The sequence below is a fragment of the Martes martes genome (genome assembly GCF_963455335.1).
Source record: "Martes martes genome assembly, chromosome: 11".
In the NCBI taxonomy this organism is placed as follows: Eukaryota; Metazoa; Chordata; class Mammalia; order Carnivora; family Mustelidae; genus Martes; species Martes martes.
The window spans coordinates 34,170,134-34,194,889 of record NC_137899.1 but is presented as its reverse complement, the minus strand read 5'-3'; the positions used below and the strand labels follow the sequence as shown (position 1 = coordinate 34,194,889).

The 24,756-nt window shown below is 38.6% G+C and overlaps 1 protein-coding gene across 5 annotated transcripts in view; it reads right to left on the bottom strand.

The window, feature by feature from the left end:
• Positions 1 to 24,756, bottom strand: part of ADAM22 (ADAM metallopeptidase domain 22) — a gene marked incomplete at its 5' end in the record, with an annotated part of 227,572 nt that overhangs the window by 109,211 nt on the left and 93,605 nt on the right. For all 5 annotated transcript variants that reach the window (XM_080818828.1, XM_080818829.1, XM_080818830.1 and 2 more), the window contains one exon: positions 4,861 to 4,927. In XM_080818828.1, the coding sequence (XP_080674954.1) occupies positions 4,861 to 4,927 (67 nt within the window). The remainder of the gene's footprint in view (positions 1 to 4,860; positions 4,928 to 24,756) is intronic.

Genomic DNA, 24,756 nt, shown 5'->3' with positions numbered 1-24,756 from the left:
GGGGCCCGATCCCAGGAGCCTGGGATCATGACCTGAGCCGAAGGCAGAGGCTTTAACCCACTGAACCACCCAGGCGCCCCTAGAATTTAATTTTTAAGTGAACTGGAAATAAATGTAAGTGAAAGACGAGATTAACATGTCTTGTTAAAGGAACAAAAATCTCTCTTTTTTTTCCCCACTTAAAGCTTTTATCTTTTAACCTTTGAAGAAAAGATTTTAATAGAACTTTAAAATCAGGATTATGTATCTATCTGACTGGAATAAAACTACCTTCAACAAGGCATAGAATGTCCTTGCAGATAATACAAATCACTATCTTAAGGGAAGATCACTGACATAGATTTCATTTTACTCTAAATATAACATTGCAGTCAACAGCAAAATTCAGACTGTGAACCACATAGGATAAACAATTGATTTGTTGAAGAAACAACATATAAATTGCAAGGGAGAAGGAAAAAAAGAAAAATATGGAGAAACCAACAGATTAAAGGAGACTGTTTTAAAACTTATTAACTGGCTCACTTCTCCCTCTCCCTCTGCCCGCCTCTCCCCCTGCTTATGCTTTCTCTCTGTGTCAAATAAATAAATAGAATCTTGAAAAAAAAAATAAAACTCATTAAAAAAAAACTTCAGATAGGCAAATTAAACTGCAGGAATACAAGCTCATGTGATAACGCAATAAGCAAAAATGAGGAAATTACAACCATTAAAGTTACAATACTATTTACAAGTCTGTAAGAGGAGGGAGGGGCTAGGGTTTGGGAAGCAGCACACAGGAGACTTGGTTGAGCTGTTTCTTGAATTGGATGGGGGTTATAGGGTACTCACCTTAGCAATTTCTGTGTCAGTGTTACATTTTACAATTTAAAAAGGTTTTAGGGGCTCCTGGGTGGCTCAGTCAGTTAAGTGTCTGCCTTCAGCTCAGGCCATGATCTCAGGGCCTGGGATCCAGCTCCCTGCTCAGTGGGGAGTCTGCTTCTTTCTCTGCCCCTCCCCCCTCATGCTCCTGTGCATGCTCCCTCTCTCAAATAAATAAAATTTTTTATTTGTTTTTATTTAAATATAATAAATAAAAAGGTTTGAAAAAAGATTATCGCAAGTAATCTTGGCTGATTTGGTGAAAAAAGATTCACCAAAGTAGCTATTTCATGCAAATGTATTCCTTTTCCCACATTCATACTCACACCCTTTAATAAATGCATTGCACCTGAGTTTCACAAATAAAGGTTCCATGACACCTGAGCAGAGTCATTTACTAGATTGGTATCTAGCCATTGTTTAAATCTGGCCTAATGATTTTTTTAAAGATTTTTAAAATTTATTTATTTATTTATTTGAGAGAGAAACAGAGAAAGAGAGAGACCACAATCAGGGTGAGGGGCAGAAGAAATCTCAAGAAGACTCCTTGCCCAAAGGGGAGCACCATGCAGAGCTCAATCCCATAACCCCAAGATCATGACCTGAGCTGAACTCATGAGTCAGATGCATAACAGACTGCACTACCCAGGCGTCCCGATCTGGCATAATGATTTTGATTTTGATTTTATATCATCAAAAGAAGTAGAGTTTTGTCTTGATTTCGCATACCCTTCATTTATTTCACTTCCAAAAGAAAAGCCAATTAAAAAAAATTTAAAAACACAAGGGCGCCTGGGTGGTGCCGTCTGCTCAGTGTGGGACTCTTGGTTTCAGCTTACGCCATCACCTCAGGGTTGTGAGACTGAGCCCTATATGGGGCTCCATGCTCAGTGCACTCAGTGTGGAGTCTGCTTGAGATTCTCCCCCCATTCCCTCTGCCCCTCCCACTCATGCTCTCTCTCACCCTCACTCTCTCTAAAATAAATAAGCCTTTAAAAAAACAAAACGAAACAAAAGCACGGCCCTCTTAGGAAAGGTGTTATGGGTTTAATTTTATTCCTCTGAAATTCTTATGTTGAAGTCCTAACCCCCCAGGTACCTCAGACTATAATTGTACTTGAAGATACAGTCTTTAAAGAAGTAATTAAGTTAAAATGGGGATGTTTGAGTAGGCCCTAATCCAACACGAGGAATAGTCTGTTTTAGAAGAAGTCAGAGGGATCCTGGGTGGCTCAGTCAGCTGGGCATCTGCCTTTGGCTCAGGTCATGATCCCAGGGTTCTGGGATGGATCCCTGAATCAGGCTCCCTGCTCAGCCTGCTTCTCCCTCTCTTTCTGCCCTTATTCTGCTCTTTCTTCTGCTCCTGCACTCTCTCTCTCAAATAAATAAAAAGGAAGAAGAAGAAATTAAAGCACAGACATACACAGAGGGAAAACCATGTAAGGCATAAGGAGAAGGCACCACCAACCCAGTTGACACCTTGATCTTGGCCTTCTAGCCTCCAAAATTGTAAGAAAATACATTTTTTTAAAGATTTTATTTATTTTTTTGACAGAGAGATGGAAAGGGAGAGCACAAGTAGGCAGAGCGACAGGCAGAGGTAGAGGGAGAAGCAGGCTCTCCACTAAGCAGGGAGCCCGATGTGGGGCTCCATGCCAGGATAGGATCATGACCTGAGCCAAAGGCAGCCACTTAATGGACTGAGCCACCCGGGCACCCCAGAAAATACATTTCTGTTGTTTAAGCCACTCTGTGGTACTTTGTGATAGCAGCCTTAGCAAACTGATACAGAAGGTAAGAAAAAAAAATTTTTTTGAAAAGGTAGTAGAAAGAAAAGAAAGAAAAAAATATGAAATGCTACAATTTTCACTCCTAATGTATAGTGAAAGAAAGGCTTAAGAAAATTCTGAGTCATTAGTAAAGAAAAGAGAACTAACAGACTCCATGTAAAAAGAAACACCCCAAAGAGTGAAGCACAAAGGGCACGACACAAGGGAACCAACAGGAAAATAACTGGCTACTAACTCAATTGATGGGGCAGGATTCAGAGCTTTCAGTCTGGAAAAAACCCAGAGGAGAATTTTGAGTTAGATTTTTAAATGGATTAGAAACAAATGGAGGTGATGGGTGAGATCCAAGTGGTTTTCTTAAAGGGAGAAACGTCTTCTGGCCTTCAAGTTTGAATGAAGGGTGGATTTATTATTTCTCTGATTTAATAGGCTTGGGGGTTAGGCGAACCATCAACTAAGAAAATGCAATTCTCAGACTAGAAAATCAGTAAAGACGGTGCAGAATGTCAGAGCTCTAGGTGTTATACATACCCAAGTTGCCTAACGATCTGAGTGGAGTAAGCTTTGTTGACGAAGTACAAGTTTCCTGGAAAGGATATTACTGTAGCAACAGCAGATAGTTTTCTGCTAGATCTGCCCTCCATGCCTATAGATGTATTTCATTATTCCACTGACAGGCAGAAATGGAAATACATAGTGAATTGTTTCTTTTCCTCTTTAATTTAACAAAGGAGTAAGATACACTCTGCATTCAGAAAAGCATCCTATAAAATAAGGAAGTGAACCAAATAAACAGGGAAGAGAATAGAAGCCCAGAGCTTCTACATATCAGTTATTTTTTTCTAACTCCAAACAAAATGGCACCATTCTCCTATGTCAGACCTGGGAGAGTCCTGACATCCTTTCTGCAGTAAGGCACTGCAAATACATCAACCAACCATTCAGTCAGTCAGTCTTAACAAGTTTAGAGTAACTTTCTGGAAGGATTGTTATAATTATCATAATTAGTTCACCTGTAAAAATTAACAGATTTTAAGTCTTTATCAGAGATGTCTATACATAGAAATCTTGCTTGAAAAGCAAGATACTATAGTACAGGTATGTTGATAGCAACTATATAAAAAATTAAATATGTGCATAGGACAAAACAATACTAAAAGGACATACAACAAAATGAAAACAAAGTTTACCTCAGCGATGAATTTAAGGGTAATTTTTCATTTCTCCCCACTTTTTTCTACTTTTAAGTTTACTAAAATGAGTCTGTATCAAATTTATATTCAGAAAAAGAAAATAAATATAAATGGCATATAATTCTGATAAAGCAAAACAAATAGTCCAAACACTGTTCAGAAGAAATTAAAACTTGGCTAAAACATCGTACTATATAAAAGGGGCCTAAAGAAGACCCTGGGAGGGATTCAGCCTCAGGTGTCCTCAGATGACATCATCAGTAGACTGGACAAAAATATACATTCCTATGCCTATAATTGGAAGAGGATTTTATTTAAAAATTTTCTTTTAGAGCTTACCTGAAATGAACCAGTGTCCTGTGATTTCTCTCACCAGGGATTTAAAAACCCCCGGGGCTTTCCCTACAGACCTAATAAATTTGCCATTTTATCAGGGGAATGTTTTTTTCCAACTGAATGCAAAGTCATGTATCTATCCTGGAACCAAGATTTTCCTTTTTATATCTCAGGGCTAACCTTAAAGGCAAATTCAGAAATTATTTTCTATGACATATTCCAAAAAATAACCCTTGTGCTACATTAATCCCATAAAACACAACTCCAGGGGCACCTGGGTGGCTCAGTCTGCTGAGGTCTGCCTTTGGCTTGGGTTGTGATCTCAGGGTCCTGGAATCGAGTCCCACATGGGGCTCCCTGCTCAGCGGGAAGCCTGCTTCTCCCTCTTCCTCTGCCACTCTCCTTGCTTGTCCTCTCTCTCTGATAAATAAATAAAATCTTTACAAAAAAACCCACAAAACCCAAAAACATAACTCTAACAATTCTTACAGCACACTAAGAATTCTTTCTCTGATAACTGAAGGTTTTTATTCACAAATGGGTGATACACTTTATTGAAAAAATATGAAATATAAAAGCCCAAGACTGCACATTTAGAAGTTTCAGTGAAAATTAAAATCAAAATCAGTATTTTAAAAATTCTCAAAAGATTTCCCCCACAGGGAGACAATTTTACTTACTTTAACTTCCACTGTTTTCCCTCCATGTTCAACATGTCTCTCTACGTATTCAGAGGACAGCAAATCGCTGTAACAAACAGAAACGATGATTAAAGAGGACCTTGAAAATATAAGTCATCTGAAAATTGACAAGTTTACACATACCAGCTTTATGATTCTTTAGCTCATATTTTAAAACAAAAATAAAACTTTATGAGTCTCTTTCTCTCTCTCGCTCTCTCTCATTTTCTCTCTCTCACAAACAAACACACACAGATTCTAGTACTCCTCAAAAACGAGCTTAATCACCTGTCGTTATCCTATTCCACTGACCTAGGTCAATGGTTCTAGGAAACTACTGTAAGCATACCATTATTCCTAAAACATCTTATTCTTCCCATTTTTACTTTAGCTTTTACCAAATAGTTCTGATTTACTACCATACTTAACCATTTTTAATGTGCGATATTTTAACCTAGCAAAATATTCCTTTTTATCACAAAAACATTAAGAGGGGGCAAAGAAAATTGGAAGAAATGAGAAGGAATATGCCTTGAGCATTTTTAAATAATCCTTTTTGAAATCTCTCCTCAACAACCTTCTTGTACAATTTAAAAATGTTTACATCTTCTTAAATATGCTTTCCTTTAATTCCACATATATGAAAAAATTCCCCCTTTAATAGTGATGCCTCAAGACACAACTTCCATAAAAGTCTTAATGTCTTCATATTTTTAAAGCACTAAGACATAAAGTTAACATCATTAAATAAAAGTAATTATGAAGCTATTAATTTCTTTTTTTAAGATTTTATTTATTTGAGAGAGGGAGTGTGCAGTGAGAGAGTCAGCAGGAGCAGAGGGTAAGGGCAGAGGGAGAGGGAGAAGCAGACTCCCCACTGAGCAGGGAGCCCCATGCGGGGTTCAATCCCAGAACCCTGGGATCATGAGCTGAGCCAAAGGCAGACGCTTAACCAAATGAGCCCCAGAACTTATAAATTTCTAAGTTTATTCTGTCAATGGATATTCAGTTAACTAAAAAATTTTTTTCACAGTGCTCTGCAGGTCACCATACTAAAATTATCCCAATCATTTAAAAAATGTGAATTTTGGGCACCTGGGTGCCTCAGTTGGTTAAGCAACTGCCTTCAACTCAGGTCATGATTCCGGAGCCCTGGGATCAAGTCCCACATTGGGCTCCCAGCTCTGTGGGGAGTCTACTCCCTCTGACCTTCTCCCCTCTCATGCTCTCACTCTCTCTCTCAAATAAACAAATAAAATCTTTTTTAAAAAATGTGAATTTCTGGGGCACCTGGGTGATTCAGTAGGTTAAGCATCCAACACTTGATTTCGGTCCAGTCCTGATCTCAGGGTCATGAGATTGAACCCTGTATCAGGCTCCACACTAGGTGTGGAACCTACTTAGGATTCTCTCTCTTCCTCTGTCTCCACACCCCCAACCCTGCTATTGCATGCACACGTGCTCTCTTCCTCTCTCTTAATCTGATCACATAGGCCTGCCATGGTAAGCACCATGCCTACACTTGCTTGAAAGGTAAACAGAATGATCAAGCATGTGTTTTATTAACAGAGGCACCATAATCAATTCCCTACAGTATCTGATCCCTACATTACCCTTTAGGGGACCTATAATTATAGTATAACTGCTTGTTTCATATATCTTTGGAATACATTTTCCTTCTGATGTTATGGGGGAACCAGCTAGGATGCTCAAAGCTGCAAGCTGCAGAAAACACAACTAAAAGTGGCTTAAATAATTTAGTTTATTTATAGGACATTTATATCTTCTTTCTTGTTAGAAATTCCAGGACAGGTGTAATGTGAATTTGTTTCTGCAAATCTCCAGATCAGTTAGATGAATAAATTTGAAGTTTACAAAATATTTGCCAACACTTCTAAGATATTTTATTTTATTTTTTATTTTTTAAAAATTTTATTTATTTATATGGCAGACAGAGATCACAAACAGGCAGAGAGGCAGGCAGAGAGAGAGTGGGAAGCAGGCTCCCCACTGAGCAGAGAGCCTGATGCGGGGCTCGATCCCAGGGCCCTGGGATCGTGACCTGGGCTGAAGGCAGAGGCTTTAACCCACTGAGCCACCCAGGCGCCCCTACTAAGATATTTTAAATATAGACAAGTAACTAGTAAACAAAATTTTGTTAGGGGTGACAGAATGTATAGGGTGGGTAAATGTAACTAAAAAGATCATGTATGCATTACATGTTGATAGAAAGGGATGGGTGACCAAATGATATCTAGGTAATAAATGTTTATGATACAATAAATACACAAAAGATACTAAATATCCCAGGATACACTATACATAAACACTATTTATGAGGTCTTAATTCAATCACCTATTGGTGACACCGAGGGCTTCCCAACTTCCATAGTACTGACACGTTGGGCCAGATAATTATTTGTCTTGGGGAGTATCTTATACACTGTAGTATGTTTAGCAGCATCCCTGGCCTCTCCCCACTAGGTGCCAACAGCATCACACAGACTCACCAGTCATGACTATCAAAAATGCAGGCTTGGGGATAAAACTGCTTTGGTTAATAAACACTGCTGACACCCATTTCTACCCCATGTATTCTTTGCCCCCAAAACACAAACAGAATTCATGACTGTTCATCCAGCTCACCGGCAATTTACAGCTCCCTACCAAGCCTACTTATCTCTGTGTTACTCAGAACCGGGAAATGGGCATCATTAGCTTGAACTACCTTTCACCTATGGAGCTTGCCCAAACCTCAACTCTGGTCCTTGAAAACACATCATCAGCAGGGAAGGCAGATACAGCAGGGAGAGAAGCAGAACTTATGAACACCGTGCACTCCAGGTTTAGCTGGAGGGATCCCTTCCATCCAACTTGCACCCTATAGTAAGGATGATAACCTAACCATTTCTTTCTTCTTGCTTCTCACCATGTCCTTCAAGTTAATTTAGCAAACCACATGACTTGAAAATTTTAATTTGGCCTGTGGGGGCTAGCTTACCTGGTGTATACTTGTGGGCTACTACCTATTCCATCAAAATAATTTCCCACCAAACAAGAGGGAAGTTCCAGAGTTAGCTGGTGTGGTGGCTCAGTACATGGATGTGAGTTCATGTTCATGGTGCTCCATCACCAGTATGGTGAGTGACCTGTCCTCTTCACTAGCTCTTGTCATAACCCTAGCATGGCTACTGCAGTTCGAAGCATCTCACGTAAATAAAAATATCCCAGGGAAGAAAAGCCCTGTATTTCTTGAATCAGTAAACTCTACACAAAAGCCCCTAGCATCCATCTTCTCAAGTATGTTTTGCCAGAATTACCTTACTGGGCCTCACCAAAACAGATCCTTTGACTGGAACATTTGCTTTTGAATGATCAAGTTTTCCACCTCCAGAGCTTTGCATGAGCATCGTGAGTACTCAGAGAGAGCTGAACAATGTTAGGGGGAAAGGAGGGTGGTGGAGAGAACAGCTACTGTGCAGTCAACCAACAGCTGTCTTTCTTTTCTCCTTCCTTCCTTCCTGTCTCTCTCCCTCCGTCTTTCCTTCCTTCCTTCCTTCCTCTTTCTTTTCTTCTCATGGGGATATGAGATAGTATTTCACAAATTCTAAAGGACTTCTAACAAAAGTATGATAGAAATCTGCCTCAAGCAAAACATGTCATTGTTCCAGCATCCACATCTCACCGATTACCCGCATCCATTCCCTACCAGCCAGATATTTGCGAAGAACAGGCCCCCAACCTTGTATCAGTCTCAACTTCACAGAAGTGGGGGAGGAAACTGTCATACAAAGGCAGTGTTTACTAGCAGAACCAACTATTATTCCCTCTCTTGGGAATCTGAACAAGGGAATTCACAAAAAAATCATTCAAGGAAAGAGAGGCAACAAGTGAAAAATTAGTAGAGACTTGAGAGACACAAAGTTGTGCCAGTGGGGAATACCAGAGGGAAAACCCCCAAATATCTGCTGCTTGGGTCCTGGGATCCAGAAAAGCCCATCCCTGATGCTGAGTATCTCTGGGATCCTTTCTCCATCAGTCACATTAATAAATCCCCATTATCAGAGCTACTATGAGTGAGATCAAAAGCAATTAGGTGTAATATTTAGAGAAGTCATAGTGGTAGTAGTAATAACAACAATAATTTTAAAAAAAACAACTTTTGAGTCTTCCAGGTTTGCAAAGTTCAAGGGAATATTTTCCTTTGAATTATAAAATCCAGGGATTAAGAGAATATGAGTCACCACATGAATGTAATTACAGCAAAGAGAACCCTCTGCTCAGGAATTATGCAGCTATTTCAATCAGGCCTCCATACCTACAAGCAGTGTTGGAAAGGGCTCCATGTAATTTAAACTAAAAACAGCCCAGGCAATTGGGTTGTTTGTTTGCAGTATTGTGGAAGTCTGCTAAGTATTGTTATTTTAATTATTAGGCTGAAAAACCTTCTATTTAAAATCTCATTTTTCCTCTACTGAAGCATAAAATCTTTACTACCATCTACTTAGAACCTAAGCAAATTTTCCTGAAGTCTCCTAAGGTAGAGACAATCAAAATTACCTTAAGTTCTTTTTCTTAGATTGTCATCATTTATTGTTAAGTAGGGATCTACTTAAATAATTTTAAGTGTAGGAAAATGGTGGATGAACTCCTTAACATTGAGAATTTTTATTTTACTGTAAACTGATAGGGCAGAATTTACTCCATGTTACCTAGCGGCTTACTCAAAACTGATGTGTGAATCCTAACTTGTGAATTTTCAAAGATGAAAGTGAAAATTATTTTCCATCAAATTCTAAAGGCCACTTGTTTTACGAAGAAAGTAAGGGGATGTTTTTGAAATTAGAAATGTATTCTGAGGCCTTTTTTTCATTCCCATGCTGTAATAAGCCTGGAGTAAGCAAAACAAACACAATGTAAACATTCTCAGCCATAATAATGGTTACTCTTTGTCTAGCAGACAACTGTCATGAATCAGAGGCAGCTGGTTTAGTACAAAGATGCTGGAGTTTAAAAACAAAACTGATATTTTGATTTCCCATCTCAACTCTGCCATTTAGTTGCTGTGTGACCTTGGTCAAGTTATTTAATCTCTATGACATAATTTTCCCATGTCTAAAATGGAGATAATATGAAGTTTGTAGGTATTAAACTAGAACGTGGATGAAATCCCTCCCATATCCTGATTTCAATCACCCCACCCCCATTCACCATCTCCTATCCATCTTTCCCTAAAACTGTGACTTTAACTATCTGGAGTCTTTTAAACCATGAACCCTACCTACCACTTTTTCATTGTCCTTTCCTCCCTCTTGTCCCCCTTACGGAGCTTATCGTCCATGCCCTGTCATGATAATCACTCCCTTGCATACACTCTAAACTTCCCTACTCCTCTCACTCTGTGATCTCCCGTGTTCACCTGGCCAAACCACAACATTGAGAAGTTAACTCTTTTCATAATCAGCCTGTCCTCAAAAAGCAGAACATCCTGAACGGTGACACGATGAACTTATAACCACAATTATCAAGTGGTCCCCCTTAGCACAACACTGCCCATAAATCCACTAAATTTTCCTAGTCAATTTACTCTAAGACCTTTCCAAGCTTTTCTCCCCTAAAGTATTCCTTCACCATCACTGATGTTGATGACCTCTAGTCTGTATTCACTGAGAAAATGGAAACAGAAAATGACTACTTCATCTTCCCAACTGACACATCAAACTTCACCCCTGTTTCTGAACCAGTCTCTACAAGGATGTGTAAGAAGTATATCAAACTCAGCATGGCTAGTGCATAACTCTCTCAGCCAAATCCCAACATTAAATTCTACCTTCAAAAAGGTAATACAGGGGCACCTGGGTGGCTCAGTGGGTTAAAGCCTCTGCCTTCGGCTTGGGTCATGATCCCAGGGTCCTGGGATCAAGCCCCACATCAGGCTCTCTGCTCAGCAGGGAGACTGCTTCCCCCTCTGTCTCTGTGCCTGCCTCTCTGCCTACTTGTGATCTCTGTCTGTCAAATAAATAAATAAAATATTTAAAAAAAAAAAAAACCAGTAATACATTCACAGTAAAGAAAATGGGGGCACCTTAATCAAGTGATCAGTTAACATGATCCATAATGGAAGAAACCAAAATCTTGTGCTCCTGAAGCAACGCACTGAGAAGGACACATCATTTACAGTATCCCCACTAAAAACACCAAAGGAAGAAACAAATGAAGAAACCTGAAACAGCACTAGATTTTCAAAAAATCGCCTCACAGTAAAGATCTAACTGAAGGTACTGCCAGTGAAATGTGACCTCGAGGTCAAGAGAAAATCAAAGGATGTGGCTGTAAGACCCTTTGTGAAGACCTCAGAAAGACTTAAGGCTGTTTTGCCTGGACTGTATCATCTATATAAAAAAGTTTCTAAGATTCTCAAAGGCCTGCCTACCAGATCCTCAGCTACACAAATGAGTTTCTAAGAATATTAAAGGCACGGTCCCATAGCATCTTACCTCTAAGTCCAAAGTAATGAGACGCCTATCCCAAAAAGATATGTGGCTGTGGTTTTGTCCAATGGCGTAAATCCCAATGATTCACACAGAACCCACCAATGGAACAGTCAGCAGCTTGAGTCAAAATGGACAGTCAACTCAAATTTTTTAGTCAGGAAGCAGACCTAAAAAGATACTTAAATTAAGCCCTAGGCCCATTTCTTATGGAAAAGAAATGGTGACTAGAAGAGTACAGCCTAGAACCACAGACAATGACTCCCAGGAAACAGAAAAGAGCCTTAACCTATGGATTCCCAAAACAGAAGCTGGTGACATACACCTGCTGAGTACCAGAATTTCAATGGATTGGTGAAAGCTAGGTTCCTATTTTCTCCCTTTTTAAAACAAGAGTATCTATTGCAGTCATCCTGTCTTGACCACCCCTTTGTAACTTGAGTGTGTGTGGAACATCTAACTTGTCTTTTCAGTTCAAGAGTCTGTACTTGAGTCATGCCACCTAAGAATCAGATTGAACACCAGGACCTGATTCAGATGACAAGAACCTGAGTCCTGAGTTTGAGCCTGATACTATAATGGAATGAGGTTTTTCAGGAGTGTTTGGAGGAATTTACTACATTTGCATTTGTGAGAAATAGAAATACTTCGTAGTCCAAGGATGGACTGTGGTTAATTAAAGATGGCTACAAATTATTTGTCACTCCTCTTACAGCCAAGTGGAGACCATTTCTCTTCCCCTTGAACCTGAGCTGGCCCTGTAGCAAATATAATGAGGCAGAAGTGATCCTGTGTAACATCTGAGATTCCCAGCTTCTACTTTCACACATGTACAATTCTGCATCTTTGAATCTCTGAATCCAACCATCATGCTCTGAGGAAACCTAAGAAAGCACATAATAAGATGCTTGTAGAGAAGCACCAAGAGTCCCTAGCTGACAGCCCCAGCTAACTTCCTAGCCAATGCTGGCACCAATTTCCAACCATGTGACTGAGGCCATTCCGGATCCTCCAGATTTAACGGTGCCCCAGCTACTACTACAGGAAGCAGAACTTCCCAGTCAACCTATAGGACTGCACAAAATAATACACTAAGGCAATAGTCTGGTCATGCCTCCTTATTCTAACCATTCGGTAATTGTTAACTGTGCACAAAACTAGCATCATGTTTTCCTTGGAGCAGGCTCCAAATGAGCCCAATATAACTTATTGTGGATAATACAAATACAAAAGAATCATAAAAGTTTCAAATATGAGTATAATCCATCCAGGAAAATAGGGAAAACCTCCATCGAGTCACAATGGAAAATTAGAGATTTTGTTCCATTTCAAAGCTTTTCAGAACAGAATTAGGAAAATAGATTTAAGAATTCAAATGTCATTATCTTATATAAGAGGTATAAGAAATTAAAAGCTTAGGGAAAAAAAAAGGAAAAATGTTCTTCCAATTCTCTCCACTTTATGCATCCCTCCTCCCATTTCATCTTCTCTTTTGTTTTCTTATTCATGTAGCCAAGAATTAACCTTCCAGATCCTTTTTGAAAACAAATGTCTTTGCTGAGAATCCTCACTAAAGAGAATGGATAAATGTCCTGGGTCTTCATACCAGTGAGAATTAATCATACTTTCTTCAGCCCCAGTTTGTACCAAAACTGTTGTCTATATCCTCAGCATGTAATAACTAGTATTTAAAATTCTTATTTTGTTTGAACTAAATAAAGGGAAACGATAAAAATAAAAGCTTACTTAAGATCTGCCTTTTGGATGAAAGATTCATTTCCCTCCTTTCCAAATTATAAATATGAAAATTCCTTCTTGCTTATGCACATACAAGGGATTTTCTATCTACCCTGTGCCTAAGCATGAAGCTATTTTAGTTATGCTCTACCGAGGAAGTCATAATCCAATGAAAATTTTCAAGGAGCTTTCAGTGTGTATGTCAGGACTAAGGCATTTAGACCAAATGTGATTGGGTGGCAGTTGAGTTGGGCACTATTATTAATAATACCTCTTTTTATAGACTCCTTATTCCTACTAAGGCAAAGGTTTCCAAGCAAAGCCTGGCTTTGCCCCAGAATCACAGAATTTTTGTTTTAAATGCCTGGGAACCACCCCCAACCCACCTACCAAGTCGAAGTCTCCTAGGTATCTCCTGACATACAAAAAATGTTCCCAGGGCATAGAAGTACAATCAAATTAAGCTACAAATATTCTAGTAATATACTATTAATATAACAGTGTGTTGGTATATTCTGATTATTGTGACTCATTACCACACTGAAAGTCAAAGATACTAGGGAACACACTGCAGCAGAACAATAAAAAGGAGTCCCTGGTGAATCTTATGGCACATTATTAACAAAGGGAGACATGTTCCTCTCCACAAAAGTCAAATCAAAGGCTCATTTTTTATAATAAGGAATCCGACAGACTTACTCCAAAATTTACTTAGATTTCCTATGAGCATCCTAGCAATGAAAAGTTTTGGTATTTTTAAAAAGTTGTAGTTCTTAGACGTTATTCAAATCAAGTATATTAATTAAAGATTCTCATTTTTATATTAATTACTTGAAAATCATACTCAACAAGGTAAAGCTTGCCTCAAATTCTCTATTACTATCTGCTTAATCAGCATTTTTACCATCTTTGTCTCCTTTCTCTCCACATCCATATGCTGGGAGTAAGACCATATTCCTCAGCCAAGATTCCACTGTCAGAAATAGAGCCCACTGCTAAAAGTGAGACTGTTCCCCACCCCGTCCTATGTGACCTCATAAGCTGGAGTCAAGTGGGAGTCCCAATTCTGCCTGTTCCTAGCAAGACAGCATCAACCTACCATCAACCCACACAGCCTCATCATGGCAATATGCTCTCAAAATCATCAAGATGAACCTAATTAGGCCTATTACTCTAGTTCATGTGTGTTCTCTCAGGTCTGTTGGGCTCCCAAATATTCAAGAATATTTATCATATAAAACCTATCCAAAATAACAGTAGCATTCCTTTCTAGCAATAACAGCTATTAAATATTTGTTTCTGAAATCTATTTCTTGGGGCACTAGATCTCTAATCCCCACATGGCTCTGTCCCCGCATCCTACCACTCCCCACCTCCAGATACCCTTTGATGATGCCCTCTGGAACTCACACATGGCTACTAGCAAAATCTCCAATCTCTTCCTTGAACACTTCCTTCACCATCTTCCTTGAGAATCAGTTCTCCACAGCAGGAACTGCTTTTGCTGTACCCACTTAAGTTGGGGGTGTACATCCTAACTAAGGGGATCTGGTGAAGAGAGGGGAAGATATCCTCCACGTTTCTCATTGCCATATCATGCCATCCTCACACATACCACTAAAAATCACCCCGCTCTGTATCTCCTATCATCAGACTACCACCAATCCTTACAGCAATTTATTAACTGCTGGTCACTTTTCCTCACTCCCCAAAGATTTTAGCTTCTAGTTCATGATCACAAACTCAAACACTACTGTTGCAATTGTTGGTGATTTTGTATTTACCTAGGTGACCCTTACAATTCAGCTTCTCAGCTCCTTGACCTCATCTCCTCTAATGATCTTCTCCATTCTTTTACCTACCATATTCTCAATTCCAAGCCTCTCACCCTCTGCCTGTCCTAGTTTTCTCCTTCAATACCCATTTTAATTCTCTGACCCCCAATGAGACCCATAATCCACTGAATTTACTACCATTTCACTGTCCTTCACCTCCGTCATGTCTCATATCTTTCCTTGCTCAGCCTCAATTCAATCTTAATATTCACTACTTTGTAAATTTCCCTACCTAACATGTGATTCTCCCTTGGACAAACCAATGCTGGTTAAAACAAGCTCTAGAGGCACCAGGCCTGCTCAGTGCAACTGAATGAAGCTGAAGAACAGTCTATCATCTTGCTGACTGTGTTCATGTTACAGTGATGAACACTAACTTCAGTGGGTCCCCTAAAACACTCTGGCAATCATATTTTATCTCCCTAGGGCATCTACTCTCCCAACTATGCCACAATACCTTTTCATACCTTCTTTCTTTCTCTTTCAAACCTTCAAAATCTATTTTGAGAAGACGACTTTGCTACCTATCAAAAGATAAGTTCCAAAGGGTCCCACCACATCTCTGCACCTACTACCATCTTGTACTCATATGATCAGCCTTCCCTCCTGTTCAAGGGATTAGCTGTCCATGTAATTATCCCAGGTCAATCCCCCTATTCATTCACCATAATCCACCCCTTCTTGCCTACCCAGGGACAAGGCACCAGATATTATTCCCTCCTGCATCACCAAATTCTCCCTCTCTACTAGATCTTTTCCATCACTGTATAAACTTTGTTATTTCTCCCATTTACAAAAACAAATAAAAGAATTCTCAACATCATTTCTCTGCCCAACTGTTGCTACATTTCTGTCGATGAAGCAAAACCACTTAAGAGAATTACCCATAGTCAGTATCTTCCTTTCTCACCCCTCTTACCTCTTGAACCCATCTAATCAGATTTTCACCACACCACTTCACCAAAACTGCTCTTACCAAAGTCACTCACTACCTACCTCCATCTTGTTAAATTTAATGGTTGATTCAGTCTTCATCTTACTTGATCTGTAAGCCATTTGACACAGCTGATCACCCCTCCTCTTTGGAAATATTTCCTTAGATTTTTCCTACCAGGCACCACACTTTTCTGATTTTTCTCCTACTTCTCTTGCCACTTCTTCTCGATCTCCTTCTCTAGTTTCTTCCAATTTCCCCAATCTTTAAATAATGTCGTGGATCCAGGGCTCAGTCTTTGGTCCTTTTTCCTTTTTATACTCACTCCCTTGGTGAACTAATCTAGTAACTTCTGTTAAATAACAAGTGTACGTTGATGACCCTCAGATTTATGTCTCCAGTTAAGAATTCTCCTCTAGGGGCACCTGGGTGGCTCAGTGGGTTAAAGACTCTGCCTTCTGTTCGGGTCATGATCCCAGGGTCCTGGGATCGAGCCCCGCATGCAGCTCTCTACTCAGCGGGGAGCTTGCTTCCCCTCCCCCCCCCCACCCTCTGCCTACTTGTGATTTCTGTCTGTCAAATAAATAAATAAAATCTTTAAAAAAAAAAAAAAGAATTCTCCTCTAAACTTCAGAATTGTATTTCTAACCACATAGTCAACATCACTTCTTTATCAAATAAGCACATCACACTTAACTATATCCAAATTTGAGTTCCTGATCTTGCCTGACAAACGTGATCTTCCTAGTCTTCCCTTTTTCATAATAGCTAGTTCATCGTTCTAGTTGCCCAAAAACCAAGGTGTGATCACTGACTCCTCAGTTTCTCTCATATCCCATATCCAAGTGATGATGTCAACTCTGTCTTCAAAATATATCCAGAATATGATCACCTTCATTGCCACCACCCTGGTCTGAATCACCATGATATCTTGCCTAGATTACTGTAATGCTTAAGCTCTATCTGTCAGCCTGTCAATATTTCCCTAATCATTTGTGTGAAGAATACTGCAATCCCTTCTTTAGAGAGAATACAGATTAATAGGCTTTATTATCCATTGGTAATGAAGGTTCACTATTGCCCTCTTTTTTTAAATTGAAATGTAATTAACATACAGTGGTATATTAGCTTCAGGTTACAACATACCAATTGGAAACTTGATCCATTACTCAAAGTTCACCACAGTAAGTATAGTCACCATCTGTCATTATACAACAGTGTTACAGTATTACTGACTATATTCCCTATGCTATACTTAACATTTCCATGACTTATTTTATAATTGGAATTTTGTACTTCTTAATCCCCTTTACCTATTTCATCCTCCTCCCACCCATCTCTCCTCTGGCAACCACCAGTTTGTTCTGTTTTTAAGAGTTTGGGGTTTTATTTGTTTGCTTGTTTTGTTTTTTATATTCCACATACAAGTGAAATTATATATTATTTGTCTTTCATTCTCTGACTTATTTCACTTAATATAATACCCTCTAGGATCTATCCATGTTGTCATGAATGGCAAGATTTCATTTTTTCTTATGGCTGAGTAATATTCCACTGTAAGTATGTGCTACTTCTTCTTTATCCATTCTATTGATGGATACTTAGGATGCTGACATATCTTTCTTTTTTTAAGACTGATTGATTTTTTTAAGATTTTATTTGAGAGAGAGAGAGAGATAGAGTACACAAGCAAGGGGGAGGAGCAAAGGGAGAGGGAGAAGCAGATTCCCTGCTGAGCAGGGAGTCCAATGTGGGACTCAATCCCAGGACCCTGGGGTCATGGCCTGAGCCCAGACGCTCAACCAAGTGACCCACCCAGGGGTCCCCACGGCTGCTTCCACATCTCGAATGATCACCTTCTTCTGAGGAAGCAATTTTTCAAAATTTAGTACAAGTCTTAAAATCCTGATATTCTTGGTACACAAGAATCTAATGAAGGAAAATAACTATAAATACAAAAGGTATTTTGTGCCATTTAAAAAACAGTTACTACTTAAAAACCTAGTGTTCACAAGGCTACTAGGGAACCACTAGCACAAACACTGTGAATACAGAGTATTTTAAAAACTTTCAAGGAGGGTTGTTAGATAGTACATACAGAATGTATATCTTTTTTTTTTTTTAAGATTTTTTTATTTATTTGACAGAGATCACAAGTAGGAAGAGAGGCAGGCAGAGAGAGAGAGGAGGAAGCAGGCTCCCTGAAGCAGGCTCCCTACTGAGCAGAGAGCCTGATGCGGGACTCGATCCCAGGACCCCGAGATCATGACCTGAGCCGAAGGCAGAGACTTTAACCCACTGAGCCACCCAGGTGCCCCAAATGTATATCTTTTTGAGCCTGCAATTCTGTTTCTGAAAATTTAACATAAGGAAATAATTTGTTACTGTCCACAGATGTTTAGCCATAAAGACTGTCAATACAGTATCATCATGGAGAAACAGTAGAAAAGACAAGAGAAGTAATTAAATACATAGGTTACAAAAACTTACCACTGAACACTGCTAACACTAACATGTCACTGAAGATGATAAAAGATGTTCATAGTGTTTATATTTAAAGTTGCTCATAGCATATCTACTTAAAAAAAGCTCCAGGGGCACCTGGGTGCTCAGTCAGCTGAGCCTCTGACTCTTGATTTCGGCTCAGGTCATGATCTCAGAGTAATGAGACAGAGCCCAGTTTCAGGCTCCCCACTCAGCATGGAGTCTGCTTGAGATTCTCTCTCCCTCTGCCTCTGCCCCTGCCCCTGCTTATGTACTTTCTCTTCTCCTCCTCTAAATAAATAAGTAAAATAAAAGAAAAAAGAAAGAAAAGCTCCAAATCTTGCAAAAGATAGAAAAGTATGTATGTATGAAGGAAAAAGAAAAAAGTACACAATAAAATGGCAGCAGGGCAAGGTGCGTAGGTGGGCCAGTCAGCTAAGCATTCAACTTTGGATTTTGGCTCAGGTCATGATCTCATTGTCATGAGATCAGTCCCCAAATCGGGCTCCATGATGGGTATGGAGCCTGCTTGGGAGTTTCTCTCTTCTGCTCCCTCTGCCTCCCCCAACCCCACCCTGACTCACACATGTGCGCTCTCTCTCAAAAAATAAAAAGTAAAAAAATAAAACAAAATAAAAATAACAAAAAAATAAAATGGTAGCAGTGTTTACCTTGGGATAAATAGATTATTGTTACATTAATTTTACTTGTTTTACATATTATCACATATTATTGAAGAGTTCCATAATATACATGTATTACATTTAAGAAACTAAAGATAAGTTATATTTATAATTTCATAAAAATAAGGAAACTAAATTTGAAATGTATTTCTCAAAGCCAAATACCCCAAAGTTACTCACAAAACAACATAAACATACAAAAACAGATGACTGGTTGGGCAAATTACTTTCTATCTAATGAGTATAGAATAATGAAGTCTACAAAAAGGTTTAAGAACTTACATTAACTGGGAAAATACTTCTTAAGTTAAAAAAGAAAAGCAGTATAGGAAGTTATATAGAGACAACATAACAATTATATAGATAAAACAATGCATAGGGAAAAAAATAACTAACTGGAAGAAAATACACTTAAATGTTCAAAAAAGTTCACTTTTAAGTGGTGGAACTCTGGGTCATCGAAATTTTTCTTAGCTTATTAAACAGTTTCTTCTGGGTATTTATCACCTCATTTCTCAAAAAAAATTATGCTCAGGGGCACCTGGGTGGCTCAGTTGATTAGGCATCCAATCCTTGGTTTCAGCTCTGGTCATGAAATCATGAGTTGTGGGATCCAGCCCCAACTCAGGCTCTCCACTCAGCAGGGAGTCTGCTTGAAGATTCTCTCCCTCTGCCCCTCCCCCTACTCTTCTGCAGGCTCTCACTCTCTCTCAATAAGTATACAAATCTTAAAAAAAAAAGAAGAAGAACAAGAAGAAGTAAGCTCAAACTTATATTTCTCTATTGCTTTAAGTATTAATAGCAGTAATAAAAATAACAGTTAATAATTTGGGGCCCTTACTACTACTATTACTACTACTACTACTGACCAGGAGCTTCACATGCATTGATTTACTCTTTATAACAATTTTGTTAAGTAGATATTATTAGTATCTCCATACGAATGAGGAAACTGAGGCACCCATAGGTAAGTAACTTAGTCAAGGGTACACAGGTAGTAATAAGCGATAGAGCCAGGATTCAAACTCAGATGGCCTGACTCCCACGCTCGGGACCTTGACCAACAAAACCCAACCAAACATGAACTTTCCCTTCTCCTACCATTTTCTTCTCTCCTTAATTAGTTTTCTATACATGCTACTAAATTAGCCCTAAACTTCCCCCACAGAACTGTAAAGCCTTCAATATAGTCGAACAATATGGTCAGGTAATCTATCATTAATTTCACTTTTTCCTTTGCTGTGTCCTTCCTGTGGCCTTCTGTCCTCCTGCTCCTTTCTGGACTGATTATACCCTAGGTTTGTGGCCCAGATGTAGTCCTGGACTTCCTCTTCACCACAATTCTGAGAACCCCCTGTGATTCTCTCCTTACTGTAAACCTGTTTCCTATTTCTCACATCTTGATCTTTCCTAATGTTCTCTCATTTATTGTGTCGGGACTTGTTCTCCCGTACCTTCCAAACAAAGAATGCGTCATATGATGTTCACTGATCTTAGACCTTGCCTGTACATTTTTTGAGAACTTGCCTTTGATGGTTTGAATCTGCAAGTACAGAAATCCTTCAGAATGTATACAGTGCTGCTCCACTTCCCCTAGTGCCTAGCATTGCTAATGAAAAATCTGATGTTATTCTGATTCTGATCCTTCCGATGTGACCTGGTTCTTCTCTTGAGAAGTTTTTTGGACCTTGTCTTCTATTTCTATTCTAAAACTTCAAAATTTTATGTCTTTTTGTAGGTCTTTTTTCATTCACTGACCTGGGCACTCATTATTCCCTCCCTTTCAATCAAGAAATTCATGCTCTTCCGTTATGAAGGATATTCTTTGCTAATTTCCATTCTTGTTTCTCTCTACTCTCTCATGGAATTCCTGTTACTCAGCTGTTTCATCTCCTAGATTGACCCTCCTACTGTTTTTATCTTTTCTTTCCTACTTCTACTGATCTTTCGTCTTATTTTCTCAAGGACATCCCCCCCCCCAATTTTATCATTCAACCCTTCTATCAATTTTTATTGTTTCTCATATTTTTTCTACTTACTTTTCTCTGGATTTTTAATAGCATTTTCTTGTTTCTTAGATGCAGTATTCATCTCTCGTAATATATTATTACTGGGTTGGGTTTTAAAAGATTTTCTTCTATTCCCTGCATATTTTTGTTTCAGCTGAATTCTTTTCATTTGTTTGTTCTGATCTTTTTTGTTGTTGTTGTTAGGTGTTCTCCTCAAATATCTGGCAATCCATATTATACGCTTCATGCTTTTCAAACCTGCTTTTTCCCCCTAACTACTGGAATTCCAATACCTAGTTTTGACAACATACGTCCATCCGACAACAGCTGACCCTTCAACAACAGGTTTGAACTGCATGGGTCCACTAAATTTGTGGATTTTTTTTTTTTTCAATACATGCAGTACAATACTGTAAATGTATTTTCTTTTCCTTATGATTTTCTGAACACTTTCTTTTCTCTAGCCAATTTTATTATAAGAATACAGTATATAATACATGCAACACACAAAATGTGTGTTAATGAACTATTTATTTTCTCAGTAAAGCTTCCAACAGTGGGCTATTAGCAGTTAAGTGTTGGAGGAGTCAAAAGTTATAAGCTGATTTTTTACTGTGTGGGGGATCACACCCCTAATTCCCATGTTATTCAAAGATCAATGGGTTGGTGAAAAAATTCTGTCAAGATAAAAAGAAACATTCCCTCTTCTAGAGTAGCAGGAAAGCAAATACTAATCTATGTTACAGAACAGTTTTTGAAAGCATTATTTCCAGTGATAGATTCTTATCCAGAATCCAGACATGAAGAAGTGTTGTTTGTCCTAGGAAAGTAAATATAACCTCTCAAAAGTCTGTAATTCTATTTGGTTTCCTTACTTAATAAATGTTATTCTATTAATAATACTTAAACAGACTGTTTTTTTGTAAAGCATAAATAAGTGTTAAGCCAAAAGAGTATTTTGTTGTTAGCACTTGTACCTTCTCCCACATGTTAGAGATGTAAAACGAAGTAAAACTATGACTGCCTGATTTCCCATTATAAAACAGTTTAAGAACTTAGTATCTTCTTAAGTTAATATAATCTACCTTTTCTCTAGGCACCACACCATAGCCCAGTTTCCTGAGATGTCTGTTGCTTCTGTTTCCAGAGCCCTTCCCAGGTTGTGCTTCTTACTGAAATTGGGAGGCAGGTTTCCCCACACAGTTATGTCAGTTACCCCTTGTCCATTTTTGTGACATCTGATGAAATAGACACCCGAAAGTAGATAATTACATCTCAGCATTTGTCTCAAAACTCTAACAATACTTCCTTAACGGGTGCCCTTTCTGCTCTCACACATTCCATTCTGTTCCATTAGCTGTCATTTCCTCACCTATCATTCAGTTCCAAGGGCCATTTCCAGCTTGTGACAGCCAACTTACAATGACTTTCTAGGAGTCAATGGCAATTGCACGAAGTCAAACTATCTTGTTTCCAGTAAAATGCCTTTGTTTCTTCACAATGCCAGAATGCTACAATTAATAATGAGTGGTTTTTAAAAATTATAACATAACTAAACAGCCAGCTGAATTTTGTCACTTTGAAAACTGTCATCAGGAGATCATTTTCATCTATGCCGGTGACATGGCAAATGATCAAAACTCTGTTAAAATTTTCCCTCCAGAAATTCCTTCAGAGACAATTTATGTGACACATAAGAAAACCAGTCTCATTATTTCCTAACCATCTCTTCTAAATAATAAGTAGGCTCATTACTCATATTAGTGAAAAGATGATGGTGAATGGCTGTTGGCCACGTCCAAAACTCAAATACACCTTTAGTTACTGATGTTATGCCAGCATTAAAAAGGTTCCAAAAATGTGCTATAGACTTTGATAGAAATCCTCCTCAAAAGATCTAACATTACTTTGTCCAGTAGAGCTATTATTGTAATAAATGCAATGCCCTCCTACAGTGACAACTTTGAAGGGTACGAACTTTAAAAAGTTTGTTTAAAAAGAGTTTCATTACCTCATTATCACTACCCAAACTGGCTTAAGTGAGTAATACACAGAAAACTAATTAAGATCTTGACCCTGTGACCTGACCCTGAGTTAGTTTCTCCATTCCAAAAGCTAATAATCAAAACATAAAACTATAAACATAAAAGTTAAATAGCCTTTGTCTGCATAGTTTCTTAGATTTTACAAAATTAGCTCTAGGAAAACCTTTCAGGAGTAAATGTTCTTGTGGAAAATTACTGACATTTTGGCATCTGAAAATGTGCAAAAACAGACAAAAGGAAAAAAAAGAAAGCATCCTATATACTAGTGGTGAATATCTATACTCCAGACACAGAGGACTGATTATCTAAGGCCTCCGTGTGTGGTACCTCTTTCCATAATTATCTGATGAACCATTGTATTCCTCTCTATCTAAATTCAGCCACCCACCCAGGAAAAGGGAAAACCGTGTTTTCATTGCTGCTTTTCAGTCATAAATTTCAAATTATGTTTTTACAAAAGAGAAATCAATGTAAATTTAAGGCTTCATGTTCAGCCACTAGGAAATCAGCAGAGATCCTGATACAAAATAGTCCCGATTATTACAAACATCTAGCGGAAAAGGACCCAGGATATATCTACATGACTTGCTATTCCTCCTGATGGGGTTCAAGGCAGGCTGTCCCAAAATATGCCATGCTGGCATATTTTGAATTAAAGCTACTTAAGAAACAGCCAGTGCAAAAAGGTCACTCCGACCCTCCTCCACCTCCCTGAAAGTAGGAAATAAATCTTCCATGTGAAGGGTACCTCCACTGTACCAGAAGGTAAAGAGACATCTTTATTACCAGAGACAGGGAATTTAGGAATGAAAAGGCTCTATACACAAACCCTGTTACTTCTGGGCTAATTTACTGCTCCAAGCCCAAACTTCTTTGTTTGGTCAATTCTTCACAAGTTTATTGTTTCTTTGTCTAGACAGTATAAAAACTGCCTGCTTTGCTCACTGCTTTGAGTCTCATATTTGTAAGAGTTCCTGTATGTACAAAATTAAAACTTGTTTTTTCCTGTTAATCTGTCTTGTGTCACTTTAATTATCAGAACCAAAGAACCTACAAGGGAAGAAAGGAAATGATTTCCTCCCCTACATTCTCATGGATCTCTCTGGGTTTTGCTCTAATTTTAGGATTTGGTATCAAACGAATTAGGCATTCAGGGGGAATGTTTTAATAAATTCTAAGCATTTCTCTTACCTATTAAACAAGAGGATGGAGAAGAAAGAATCTATGAATATTCTATGCAGATGTACCAAGAAGGGTAAGACTATGAGAGTTAACAGGGACTCTATAAATATTTAAAAACCTCAATGAAATGAAATGAAATTGAAGTGGGAACTAGGGATTATACAGGACTAAAGGAATATTTCCCCAAATACTGTAAGTCATGTACAGTTGTTCTCATGTGCAAATTTGGGGGCTGTGAGGATTGAAACCAGGGCTGGGAAAGCCTAAGACGACTGGCAATCCAATCAGCAAGTAAAACACTTGTCATGATCACGGCTGGAGGTTAGAGACTAAGAAGACCGGGTCATTACAGTTCAAGAAGACAGAGCCAAAGGATGTGGGGAAGAACACAGAATATCTAAAAAAGGTATGTGCAAGAGACAAAGCATATAACAAAGCACGGGAAAACTTAAGAAAAATGCAAGAGGGAGCCTCCTTCCCTACACTACCCCTTGTT